General features: G+C 41.9%; 1 protein-coding gene across 1 annotated transcript in view; it reads right to left on the reverse strand.

Moving 5' to 3' along the window:
- LOC124601935 (dihydrolipoyllysine-residue succinyltransferase component of 2-oxoglutarate dehydrogenase complex, mitochondrial) overlaps window positions 1–14,162 on the reverse strand; it is a 73,716-nt gene that overhangs the window by 40,558 nt on the left and 18,996 nt on the right. Inside the window, exons 4-5 of the mRNA XM_047136283.1 lie at window positions 3,053–3,127; window positions 2,879–2,934 (exon numbers count right to left, since the gene is read on the reverse strand). Of these exons, the coding sequence (XP_046992239.1) occupies window positions 2,879–2,934; window positions 3,053–3,127 (131 nt within the window). The remainder of the gene's footprint in view (window positions 1–2,878; window positions 2,935–3,052; window positions 3,128–14,162) is intronic.

Genomic DNA, 14,162 nt, shown 5'->3' on the forward strand with positions numbered 1-14,162 from the left:
CACTTCACAACAGTAATTAAACCCGAAGCTCTCTACACATCTGAGACACTAAGTCTTCAACACAGAACACTAAAAGGGGAATTAGCAGTGAAAGAACGTAAAATAATGAGGAAAATCCTAGGACCAAGAACTAAAGATGGTGTGCATTATCCAAAACCCAATGCAGAAATATATAAAAATATCTCCAAAATAAGACACAATGCGCATGAGAAGAATCCAATTCATGGAACATTTAGAAAGAATGGACTCAAACAGGTTAACGTAAAAAATCTGTACATTTTTAAAGAACAAAACTACAAGACCAAACTGGTACAAACAGACAGAAGAAGACCTGAGAGAATTAGGGTCTCCAAATCTACATGACAGAAATGAAATCAGAAAAATCAGAAACACACAGGGTTTTGAGGAAGAAGAGAGAAAAACTAACCGTCATACGTGGTCTGTGCAATGAAAACTAGCCCATTAATTGAGTATGAAGGAATACTGGGTGAAAAGGAATGCCAACAAATGTTGATTACGCGTGGTCCTTAGTGATCCATCCGCAGAGAAGAAGGAGAAGTAAAATATAATAGACTGTTTTGAAATATTCATCTCTCTCTCTCTCTCTCTCTCTCTCTCTCTCTCTCTTCTTGCTCCTTCCAAAGTTGATTCTTTTATTCTGGAAATTTCCAGAATTTGTTCCAACACTTTTTTTTTTTAAATTTTGAGGTTTGAATACTACCAAGATGAAACTCTTGTCAGTAGATTATGCTGGCTGGAAAAACCAAATTACCTCTTGATCTCTGTTATTGGGATGTAAAGGATAATATTGAAGGATAAACAATTACTTCTTCATTCTGGATGCTGCCCTTAAATTGAAAGCCCCAATGGTGACTTTACATGTGACTTTAAAATGAATGCCTACCGAGTTAAGGACAAGTGTGCGGCACTTATATATATTTTATTATTTGCTAGTGCCAAGTAATGTGCATTTGTGATATGGCTAAAAAACTCTTATATAGGAAAAAAACCCGTTTAAGGAAATAGGATTTCCATTTCCCGAGTTTCTTTAAAATGTAATGTAATGTGTTGGCAGTGGACCCACTGTGTGCATGGTTCATCTCATTCTTCTGTTGTTAATGCACTGAATTCCAGGTTTTGATGCCTGGCAGAGCACAGGATTTGCTATTGCATATGAGTCGAAGTCTTGGCACCTTCCACGTAGGACAGTCTGAGTTAACTAGAAGAAACCTCAACCACATTTCATGAACACCAAAAATCAGTCAATGGAACTGAAGCTTCAAATGTCAAATATATTCATCAAAAATCTAATGCTCAAACCAGGGACACTACACCAATGGCGCAGTGATTAGGACAGCAGACTGTCCACTACTCCTAAATGAAATATAGGATAGTCATAAATAGAGTTATGCGTCAACTTCTGACGAAGCAAGCTGGGATCTCTTTACTTCCTCTCATTTTGCCACCTGCCTCCTTAAATTCATTTTATATTCATTTTCAACTAATTACCATTAACATACATGAGTATAATCTGCATGTCCATAAAAGAGAAAGTTTGGCCTTCAGTCTTAAAGAATATAGCACCAGATCTAATTTTGTGCTCGGTTTTGTGTATTTAATCAATTTACTAATTTATTTCGACTATTCCTAGTTAATACTTTTGCTATATGGTGAAATCAATAATTGTTTTGTGACTTCTATTCTATTGTTGACTTATAAACAAATATAGATTCTGTACTAATTATAAACATTTGGAAGAATAACAACTAGCATTCGTAAAGTATTTATTTGGCTCTATTCAAAAACATGTTAGCAAAGCCAGCCCTTATTTAATATCAAAGTAATTATGAGGTTTGTCAAAAGTATGGTTTGCGTAAATATATCTGTTAATTTTATTATTTAAACAAATAATTTGGCCTAACCTTTGTGGTAGAAGCAACTGTTTCACAGGAGGAATTTTTCTATATATCAGTTAATTGAATAAGTATTGTTTGAATTGTAATTTCTGTAAATTAAACATTGAACAGTGTATAGTTTCAGAATCTATTATTGTGAAATATATAAAGTCTCGATTTTTGGTCCCGAGACAGTCAGTCCATGGTCGATTTTCAGAGGGGAAATCTGTATCAGTTAGAGCAACAATAATGCAGTTGAATTAGTGTAAGATCAATACGCCTTACGTTAAAACAATGACAGAGTCTGTTCAATAGTGCCACATGTACCGTATTATTCTGCAAGAACTGTGTGGTTAGGTTTTTTACTGCTCATAGGAGTTCAACGGTAAACGATTGTACCAGTGTGCTGCCGTTTGCCTGCAAACTATTAATGAGCCCTATCAAAAGTTAACTAATAATGAACTGGCCATATTAACATTGTAATATTGAGGGGTTGTGAACAGTGAAAGAAAGTAAAGAACTGTGAAACGCAAGTGTACAACTGTCAGCTACATCATTTACAGTAGTCAATGTTGAACTTCCATCCCTCATTTTTAAGCCCGTTAACAATGCAGTATGTCGGCACCAAGGACTATCAACGAAGAAATAAAGCAGGCGAACGTCACAAACTACTACTGCCACTGCTGCTTCTGCTGCTGTTACAGCCAGCACTTACAAAACAGAGTAAGCAAACTGAGATCATCAAACTTTTCAATAGCCAGCACACTGCTAACAGACTAACATAGTTTTCCACGTCTAAGTCTCAGGAACAAGCAAAAATTTTTCAGCCATGGCAATAAGAATTGAGTTGTTATCTGAAAGTTACTTCTGCAGTACACTCTTGGATGTTGTTTCTATGTTTGCATAGCTTTAAACAAGGTAGAAATTAACCTTATGAATATAAAGGTAGCCATTTGTATCCAACCACAAAACATATCACATACCTTATCAGTTTCTATTTCCAAAACTACTTCATCTTCTGAAACAGCATCTCCAACAGCTAGAATTAACAATATAAATTTAGAAGATTTTATATTCTGACAATTTTACTGAAATTTATATGCATGATATTTCTTGTTAATAGATAAATTCACATACAGGAACAGCAAACAAATTACCTTTCTCCCACCTCACATCTCCTTCCGAAACAGATTCTGCAAATGGTGGTACAGTGACGATCTTCACTTCCTCACCTGCAAAAATAAAAATACATATGCTGAAAGATTTAGCACAGCACAGAAAAACTAAATTCTTTCTGAAAAATCAAACAACAGTTGTATATTTTAACGCTTTAAGTCTTCCGATGAAACACTTGTCATAACACACAAAAATTACACAATGGGGTTTCAAAATCAGTTCAAATAGTACTCGCAAACTGACATCCTTCTTGATTTAAAGTACAAAATACAAAATTTGAGCCAAAGCAGTCTGCATTCACTATAAGCAAAAGGGTGTTTGTAGATCACAATGACTTCAGTGCATGCCCACAGAATTAAGACAAACAGGAACTCTACACTATCACAGTATATAAGATAAAGGCAGTTCAAAATACTTTCATTTGACATAACACATGTCAAGAAGCCATTGTGAGCGAACCTCACACAGCTCTCCAATGAGAAGGAGAAGAAAGATTTTAAGCACATGAAGAAGTAATAAAATGATATCTTTCTGCAGTGGGTAATCCAAAACAATGAATAGAGGCTGTATCACATCTAATGGCATAAACACATATAGCTGAAAGTACATGATAATAGAAGCAAAAGAAGTCAGTAAAAATTGGTCTGCAAACGAATAGTTTGCAAGATAATTGTATTTTTGTTTCTACCAGCCACCACAGACTTGATTATGTGTAAACTTCATCCCGGTTGTGAAAAGGTAACAGTACCATACAACATTAAGAAAAGTTATAAGCTATACTTTGGTAGAATTGCTGGTGTTCTGAATGAACACAAATACTTGACAAGCAATGAAAAGTCTCTGCTCCAATTCTTCAAATGTGTTAACCATAGTGACACACACTATACATTTAAGGTGGCCCAAATACAGAAATACATGGAGTTCAGAGCAGGTAATCTTGGAGGTTGCAGTACAGAGCATCCTTGCCCGATTCACCTTCGGCTCATTATGTCATTTCACCATAATTGTAAAATGTGCCAGTGTTTTACTGTTAGCCAACATTAGTGGAACAGCTGCTTGAAGACAATGGATTATATCAATCCATTTTTAGTGTCAAATTGTTCGCCTCGATACCTGAGTGGTCAGCGTGACGGAATGCCATGTAAAGGAGCCCAGGTTCTTTTCCCGACTAGGTCAGAGATTTTCTCCGCTCATGGGCTGGGTATTGTGTTGTCTTCATCATTGTCATCAGTCATCATCAACATCATCATCTCATCCCCATCGACACACAAGTCACCAAAGTGGCGTCAACTAAAAAGACTTGCACCACACAATCGGTCTACCTGACGCGAGGCCCTAGCCACACAACATTACATTTCAGTGGCGAATTCAAACAGGATTGATTTATACACTAACTGAGTACATGGCATTGTCTAGATATGTGCTTAGTCTATCTTCTCTACTTCCACTTCCCCCTCCCCTCCCCTCCCCTCTGTCCGTGTTCCTCCTCCCTCTCTCCGTCCATCTCCTTCTCCCCCTTTTCTCTCTTATTTTCCCCTCCCCTTTTCCTTTTTTTTTTTTTTGTCCATCTCCTCCTCTTCCCCTTCTCTGTCCATTTCCTCCTCCTCGTCTGTCTGTTCAGCATCTCCTCCTTCCCATGCCTGTGCCTCTCTCTTTCTCCCCCTGTCTCTGTTCATTACTTACTCTTTCCTTTCTCTGTCCATCTCCTCCTCTTTCCCTATCCATTTCCCCCTCCCCACTCTTGTCCATCTCCTCCACTATTTGCCTATCTCCTCCTCCTCCCTTATTGTTTGTCCATCTCCTCATCTTCTCTTCTCTCTCCATGTTGTCACACTCACCCCAATAGGAGGCTGGGAGTTTCTACCTCTATGGTACTTCTTTCCAGATTGTTATTAATATGTGTACAAAATTTGACTGAAATCATTCCAAAGTTTCAAGATGACTTTTTTACTTGTGGCTTTGCATGCATACTCACATGTCAAATATATTTCACGCATATTTAGTATACTTCACATGTATTTGTACACATATTTCACCTCTACGTCTAGCAAATTTTGCACTGCATTTTCATTTTTATGCAGTTCAATGTTTATGACACTGTATCTTCTGAACTATGTGCTGTACACTTATGTAACTGAACATGTATATCCAGTGGTATATGTGTGTATTGTCAGTGAAATGTGTTGTGAATTGAATTGATAGTAAAGAAGTAATAAATTAAAACGTCATGCATGATGTGGCAGTTTTCCTCGCATCTCAGTATTTGATGTCATATCTCCTAAACTATGTGTTGTACAATGAAATATTTTTGTAGGTAGATTCAGCAGCATATGTGAATACCGTCTGCAAAAAGTGTTGTGAATATAATTATAGTTCAATTCTTTTATCTTGGCGGCTCACGCAAGCTCACCCAAACACGGCAGATTGCTTCGTTGCCAGTAGCACATGACGCACGCATCAAGAGAAGCAGCGCCATAGTATAGCATAGTTCACAAGCTTACGTCTAGGGGGAGTGTGCAGTTCATGAAGTAAAGCCACCACGGCCGCATTAACCCTTTCGCTGCTACAGAGACGTGCTCGCCGCATTCCGCACTCCGCGCGATTTTGTCACTGCACTACTCGCCTGTGCTGACACATGGTGTTCCGACTGCTTTAACACTCTTATCATTCGATTCCACAAAAACTATTTGGCCCAAAAATTAGATTTTTACACATCTTCTTGACTGATACCTTTTATATGAAATTTAGGTATCTTGTCCACATTTCATTGTCAACATTGTGGCAACTAAAAATCGACCATACGGAAAGTATACCCTATGGACTTTTACCTCTGCAAACTCTTCAAAATGTCATGCAATGGTTTACTACATTTAATGCTGCACAATAACTGGGTTGAACATCGAAACAAAATTAAGTCATTTATGGGGGAAAGGTATCAGTCAAGAAGATGTGTATAAACCTAATTTTTGGGCCAAATAGTTTTTCTGAAATCGAATGATAAGTGTGTCAAAGCAGTGGGAACACCATGTGTCTGCACAGGCGAGCAGTGCAGTGATGACAAAATCGCGCACAGCGCGGAATGCGGGGAGCACGTGTCTACAGCAGCGAAAGGGTTAATGAAGAGACAAAGCACTAGAAATTTCAAAAAATTGCATTCAAACGAATAAAATTCATGAAGCAAGACACTTCGATATTGTTTTTAAATAAAGAAAATATTAAGCACTGCACAAGGTTTGAACCCTTCTCCTTTTGCTTACCACCCCAACGCCTTAACCGTTACGCTAACGTAACTCGTCCTACAATGTAACTCCATGGGACTCTAACAGGTCACGCAAAATACTGACAAACACTGTTGGTATGACTATGAATTACTCACACTTCGTCAAAGTACAATAGGAAATAAACAATTACCGCTGTTCTTTATTGCGAAAAAGCGGTTCGTGAGATTGATACAAACACCTTTCCTTGCTATCGCCTGAATTAGGAGTCTTATTGCCTGTTTGGTTTAATTAATTAATAGAACATGAAGCAATTGGTATAAAGAATGCTTTTTCCAAACTTTCTATAAAAGAAAGTCTGCTATCGAGACATTGCTTTTGTTCTATTACTTTATTTATGACTGAACGTTTCTAAAACTGAAGACACTCGTCCGTGCTCTGCTCTGCAGTCGAGATCTGGCAACGTCTCCAGATATGTGGAGATGTGGAGGTGTTATGTGCTCGCACCTACATAAACACCCCCCCACCCCCCCCACACACAATTATAATTTGAGTGGATACTTTAAGACATTTAAATCTACATATCAAAAGGTGAACAATCTTTTTCCGTGTGATCTATTGTATAGCAATTGGTTGGGGTAGGTAGTTGATTGGTACTATGTGGCCTTTCAATCCTGTCAGGTTATGAAGAAACAATATTGGTAGGAGTACTTTCTTTGAGAAAGTAGTGTTCCATCAACAATACATGTATATGCCATTTTGTTCGGAGTTTGGATTTAACATAAGTGTTTGAGACACGTCTACACTGAAGTGAATTGTTGTAGGTAGGTCTGTTACAGTGAATGTTAAAAATACATCTGGCCTAACATTTATGAATAGGGGTTTGGTTACATTTGTTCCCAATGAAAAGAAAATTGGTTATGAGACACTGCTTTCTACACTTAATGTTGTACATGCTAATTGCCATATTGTTCATTGTTCTCATATACAGCAGGAGGTGGATACCAAATCTATGCCTTATTTCAGATGATGATGATGATGAATGATGGATGATGACGACGACAACAGTGCACCGGTGCCCGAGGAGATGAATTTATTGTAGGTGTCATGCTATTGCTTCAAAACATATATTTGGCCTTCTGTGCAAATGGAGGACAGAATTTAGACAATGAAGGTTTATTTGATATGTACATGAAGAACTTTCCTTTACTCTCCCACTATAACACAGAGCACACGTTAAAGTTTATTGCTAACAAGCATGTTCTTATTAACAAAATTGTAACATATGTTTACATGTACATCTTTGTGCAGAAAGAGTTACTAATGAAAATGCTGTGAAAAAGAAGTTCTTTGAGGAACAAGGACTTATTGAGAAGATAATAATACACACACACATATAAATACATGGAAGTTTAGCACATATTGTAAGCCTTCTACGTCAGCTTATGTTTCTAAGGTAAAGGACTGGCCCATCCTCAAAAATCTTTGTAAAGCAGAAATTAAAATTTTGCAGGCTACTTTTACACATGTGTTCAGGATTCAGTTACAGAACCAAAAAGGATGATATGATGCAATGTGAAGTTACATATTGTACACAACAGAGTTTATATGGCTATTTGTAAATGAAAATAAAAGGAAATATTCTAAATATAGGTTTTGCATTAAAGCATGTGTCTGCAAATGCCTTCTTTTATTCCAACTGGGATCATGGGATAGCCACGACAGATACAAATACAACACCCGTCGCAGTAGGGCAACTTAATATGTTAATTATATATGACTGTAATATCTGTTCTCGAAAGAACAGTTACCGTTGATGACCATGCAGCTTCTCTAGAATGAAATGATAATTAAATGGACACCCTAGCTGCAAACAGGTGTTGATATACTTTACTGGGGACATTTGAAAATGTGTGCCCCGACCGTGACTCGAACCCAGGATCTCCTGCTTACATGGCAGACGCTCTATCCATCTGAACCACTGAGGGCACAGAGGATAGTGCGCCTGCAGGGACTTATTCCTTGCATGCTCCCCGTGAGACCCACATTCCCAACATGTCCACACCACTACATTCATAGTGCGCCTAATAGATGTTTGGCCATCATACTCATTACTCATGGCAGATTAATCTACCAAGTCCTGTACGAGTTAAGGCATAGCGTGTGCGTTCGCACAAGAAGGTCAATGGCCGGGAAGCCATATTTTAACTACATATGACGGTAGTATCTGTTCCCGAAAGAACAGTTACTGTTGATGACCATGCAGCTTTGCTAGAATGAAATGATAATTAAATGGACACCCTAGCTGCAAACAGGCATTGATATATGATGTTAATTAGCTCTGCAGGTGATGAAGACAGGAATCTATCATGAGATAAATGAAATTATTCAGGCTGTTAAAGGGGATGAACATTTAATTATGATGGATTACTGGAATTCAGAAGCAGGAAAAGGAAGAAACAGAAAAATAGGAGAACATAGTTGGGGGGGGGGGGGGGGGGGATGAAGAGGAAGCCACCTGGTAAAATGCAGCACAGAGCATAATTTAATTTTTGCTGATACCCAATCATGAAAGAAAGTTGTACATGTGAAGAAGACCCGGTGACACTGGAATGTTTTGGATTGATTATACAATTGTAAAACAATTTCGAAACCAGATTTTAAACTGACATTTCCAGGGCCTGACGTCAACTGACTATCAGTTATTGGCTATTAATTGACGACTGCAACTGAAGAAACTGTAAAACAGTAGGAAATTAAGTAGATGCAAGCTGAATAAACTGAAGGAGCCAGAGGTTGTTAAGAGGTGCACAGGGAGTATTAGGTAACACTGGACTAAAACAGAAGAAAGGAATACAATAGAAAAAGAATGGGTTTCTTTAACATATTAAATAGTGAGGGCAGCAGATAATCACACAGTTAAAAAGACAAGGCCTAGTACAAACCCTTGTGTACATCAGGAGACATGGAATGTAATTGAAAAAAAGAAGAAAATGCAGCGGAAAGTGAATACAGATGTTTAAAAATTGAGAAAGATAGAAAGTGCAAAATGGCTGTGCAGAAATGAATAGAGGAAAAATGTTAGGCTGTAGAAGCACGCATACCTAAGGAAAAGCTAGGTGCTACCTATAGGAAAATTAAAGAGACCTATGAGAAAAGGGAAGCAACTGTAGGAATATCAAGAGCTCTCATGGTAAACCAGTACTAAGCAAAGACGGGAAATATGAAAGATGGGAAGAATAGTCCATATAAGGGGATCAAACTTGAAGACAATATTATACAAACAGAAGAAGAATTAAGTGAAAATGAACGGAAGATTCCATATAGCATGAAGACTTTGGCAGAGTACTGAAAGACCTAAATGGAAGCAACGCCCCTGGAGCAGACAACATACCCTCAAAATTATTGGGATCCTTGAGAGAGCCAACCATTGCAAAATTATTTCACTTCATGTGCAAGATACATGACACAGGTGAAATACCTTCAGATTTCAGAAAAATGTAAGGATTCCAATTCCAAAGGTGCTGATAGATGTGAATACTATTGAACCATCATTTTAATAAGTCATGTTTGCAAAACTGTGACACAAATTGTTTACAGTAGAATGGAAAAACTGGTAGAAAAACTGGGGAAAACCAGTTTTGGTTCTGGAGAAATGCAGGACGGGTGTGAGATAGGGTTGTAATTTACTTCTGATGTTATTCAATCTGTACATTGAGCGAGTTGTGAAGAAACTAAAGGATAAATTTGGATACTGTTAAATCTTAAAATTTAACACATATATTTCGGACAACACAACAACACATATAAGTCACCAAGTAAGTGGACCTGTGAACAAGTCGGCATTCGATTAAACACTGAGTCTCAGTTTAGCGGCCGCTGCTCGCTGGCCGCTTAGGTGGCGCAGCTGCTGCATGGCTGGCAGACAGCGCCGCACGTAGAGGACGTGCGTAATTGCGCGGCGGCACTTTGAATAATCGGCGAGTCACAACACTTTTCTCCCCTTTGAAATGGTTGCACTGGTCTTGATGGAGGTGTCCTGGAGATGGCTAACGCCCATAGGCGTTGTTTGAATCGCCGTAAAGTCTCGAGGAGGCGGCTTCCCGTACGGACGGAAGTGTCCCTGATGATAACGGGTCGAGATGACAGGAGACGTAGGGGTCGAATCTGTTGGGGCCCCATGCACCAATCCGCCTGTTGCGGCAAGTCCAGTTGATATGACAGGAGACATGGGCGATGTGTCGGCGTCCGTTGGAGGAGGAGGCAAGTAGATGTACTCTGACAAAGGATGGTCCTCCGGTTCCTGCATGGGCACGTCTCCTGGTGGCGTCCGTTCTGGTGCTGGCATCGCGATGACGGTGAGAGGGCTGCGTTGTGAGTATTGAGAGATGCCAAGATCCCGAGCATCAGGTAGAGCCAAAGGTGGTGTGGCGGCATTCGGAACAGGCGTTGCTGGCACCCGAGGCCGAAGCTGGTCCGAATGACGCACTGCAACACCCGTGTCCATCTGGATTTCATACAGGCGTCTGCCACGGTGTCGTAAGATGCGGCCCGGGCTCCATTTTGGCCGCCTGCCATATCCCCGTACCCAGACGAGGTCGTCGGCGGTGAACCGGCCAAGTGAAGGCACCTGCGGCCGTGAGGTGGGAGGCTGCAGAAGATGAAGTAGCGTGCAGGGCTGTCGGCCATGTAAGAGCTCAGCCGAGCTGTGATCGCCCATGGGGGTGAAACGGTAAGACGCCAGGAACTGGAGAAGCGCATCATCAGCAGCAGAAGAAGTCAGAAGTTTCCGCATCTGAGCCTTAAATATGCGGACCAGTCGTTCAGCCTCACCGTTGGATTGTGGATGGAACGGCGGGGCCGTGACATGCGTAACGCCGTGACGAGCACAAAAATCCACAAAGTCAGAAGAGGCAAATTGCGGACCATTATCAGTAACAAGAGTAGAGGGGAGGCCTTCCAAAGAAAAAAATGCGGGCGAGAGCACTGGTGGTTGCCGTGGTGGTAGGTGACGTGCAACGGACAATGAAAGGAAAGTTAGAGTAGGCGTCAATTATGAGGAGCCAATAAGTACCTAAAAAGGGTCCCGCAAAGTCAGCATGAATGCGCTCCCAGGGCTTCTCAGGCGAAGGCCACGGTGACAAAGATGACTTCGGGGCAGCGGCCTGTGACGCACAAGGGCCGCAGGCAGCGACCATGTGTGCGATTTCAAAGTCGATGCCAGGCCAGTACACATGACGGCGTGCCAGAGATTTTGTGCGAGACACACCCCAGTGCCCCTGGTGAAGGAGGCGCAAGACCGAAGCACGCAAAGACGCAGGTACCACAACACGCGGCGAAGCATTGTCAGTGGAGAGGAGGATAACACCATCCCTAGCCGTGAGGCGGTATCGCAAAGTGTAGTAGTTCCGCAACGGATCAGAAGTCTTAGCGGACGGGCGATCTGGCCAACCCTTCTGAATACAGCGTAAAACCCGGGAGAGGGTAGGGTCAGAACCCGTAGCAGCCGCCAGCCTGTCCCCAGTGATGGGGAACCCGTCCACAACCCGCTGCTCGGCAACATCCAGGTGGAAACACAAAAATTCGTCCCTATCGAATGCCTGATCCGGACCCATGGGAAGGCGAGACAAAGCATCAGCATTCGCATGTTGAGCCGTTGCCCGGAAATGAATCTCATAATTGAAACGGGACAAGTAAAGAGCCCAACGCTGGAGGCGGTGTGCAGCCTTGTCGGGAAGTGACATTAATGGATGAAACAAGGAAACAAGAGGTTTGTGATCCGTAACAAGATGAAATTTTGAGCCATAGAGAAAAGCACCAAACTTATGAAGAGCATAAATGATGGCCAAAGCTTCTTTCTCAATTTGAGAATACTTTTGTTGGGCATCCGTGAGCGTTTTGGAGGCATAAGCGATGGGTTGTTCCGAACCGTCAGAAAAACGGTGCGCAAGAACTGCACCGACCCCGTATTGAGAGGCGTCTGTGGCAAGAACAAGATGTTGGCCAGGTCGATGAGAAGCCAGGCACGGGGCCTGTTTCAGCATAGTCTTTAATTTCCGGAAAGCCGCGTCACATGACGCGGACCAGTGAAAAGGCACGTTTTTATGCAACAGACGATGCAACGGCTGAGCCACCGACGCCGCTGATGGTAAAAACTTGTGATAGTATGCTATTTTCCCCAAGAAGGCCTGCAGTTCCTTAACAGATGTAGGGCGAGGAAGGGCATCGATCGCAGCAACAGTGTGTTGAAGCGGACGAATACCATCCCGAGAGAGTTGAAACCCCAAGTACGTGATAGATGCCTGAAAAAATTGTGATTTCTGAAGATTACACTTAAGACCGGCAGTCTGTAAGACATTAAAAAGTGCGCGGAGATGTTGAAGATGTTCTTCAGTGGTGGAGCCAGTGACAACTATATCGTTCATGTAATTGATACACCCCGGGACAGGGAGCAATAATTGTTCCAAGAATCGCTGAAAAATAGCAGGGGCACTAGCAACCCCGAATGGCAAGCGTTGTTATTGATAGAGGCCGAAAGGCATGTTAAGGACCAGAAACTGCCAGGAAGCAGCGTCGAGAGGAAGTTGATGATAAGCTTCCGACAGGTCAATTTTAGAAAAATGCTGTCCTCCAGCGAGTTTAGTGAACAGTGCTTCAGGACGAGGCATAGGGTAAGTGTCGATGAGGCATTGAGCATTTACAGTGGCTTTGAAATCGCCACAGAGACGAATATCACCATTGGGCTTAGCAACTACAACGACAGGAGAGGACCACTCACTGGAAGTGACAGGAAGCAAGACCCCTGAAGCAGTGAGACGATCCAACTCCCGTTTTACCCGATCACAAAGGGCCACAGGAATGGGCCGAGCCCGAAAAAACCTAGGCCGAGCAGTAGGTTTGAGCGTGATATGAGCTTCAAAGTCGTTTGCACGGCCCAACCCAGGAGAAAAAAGGGACGAAAATGTCGTCGACAAGGAATCCAGTTGAGCATAAGGAATAGCGTCAGAGACAATATTGACAGAGTCATCTATGGAAAACCCAAAAACGCGAAAGGCATCGAAACCAAAAAGATTTTCTGCGTTGCTCTGGTCGACCACAAATATGGGAACAGTGTGAACGACAGATTTGTAAGATACCTCAGCATTAAACTGTCCCAAGAGAGAAATCTTCTGTTTATTGTACGTCCGTAATTGCCGAGTGACAGGGGACAGGAGTGGAGAACCCAGCTGAAAATAACTTCCCTGAAAGGGAAGAAGTGCAATTGACAGACAACACAGAATCAGAATCAGCGTCATGTTCATGAACATCGTGTATGCGGTCGGATTTACAAACGGAAGGCACATGACCTTTCTTTTTGCAATTGTGACACACAGCCCAATGTTGGGGACAATCCTCGCGTGAATGTTTCTTAAAACACCATGGACATGAAGGAAGTTGCCGGGGATTTTGCTGCAGTTTCTTAGTGGGTTGTTTACGGCTAGGCCAAGGCTGCGCGTGGGAGCGTACTGCAGCCACGTCGGCCGGCGGGGATGCGCGGCACGCGTCGTCTACAGCGCACGGAGGTTGTATTTCCCCGACGTCACCCCACGCTTCTATTTGCGCCCCAGCGACGCGAGAAATTTCAAAAGACTGCGCAATGGAGAGAACTTCATCTAGAGTCGGATTCGCCAACTGAAGGGCACGTTGCCGAACTTCTTTGTCGGGCGCCGACCGGATAATAGCATCCCGTACCATGGAATCGGCATAGGATTCTTTGTGAACGTCAGTAACAAATTGACACTTTCGACTGAGGCCATGAAGTTCAGCAGCCCAAGCGCGATAGGACTGATTTGGTTGTTTTTGACAACAATAAAAGGCAACACGAGAGGCTACC

Source organism: Schistocerca americana, chromosome 1 (genome assembly GCF_021461395.2).
Source record: "Schistocerca americana isolate TAMUIC-IGC-003095 chromosome 1, iqSchAmer2.1, whole genome shotgun sequence".
NCBI lineage: Eukaryota > Metazoa > Arthropoda > Insecta > Orthoptera > Acrididae > Schistocerca > Schistocerca americana.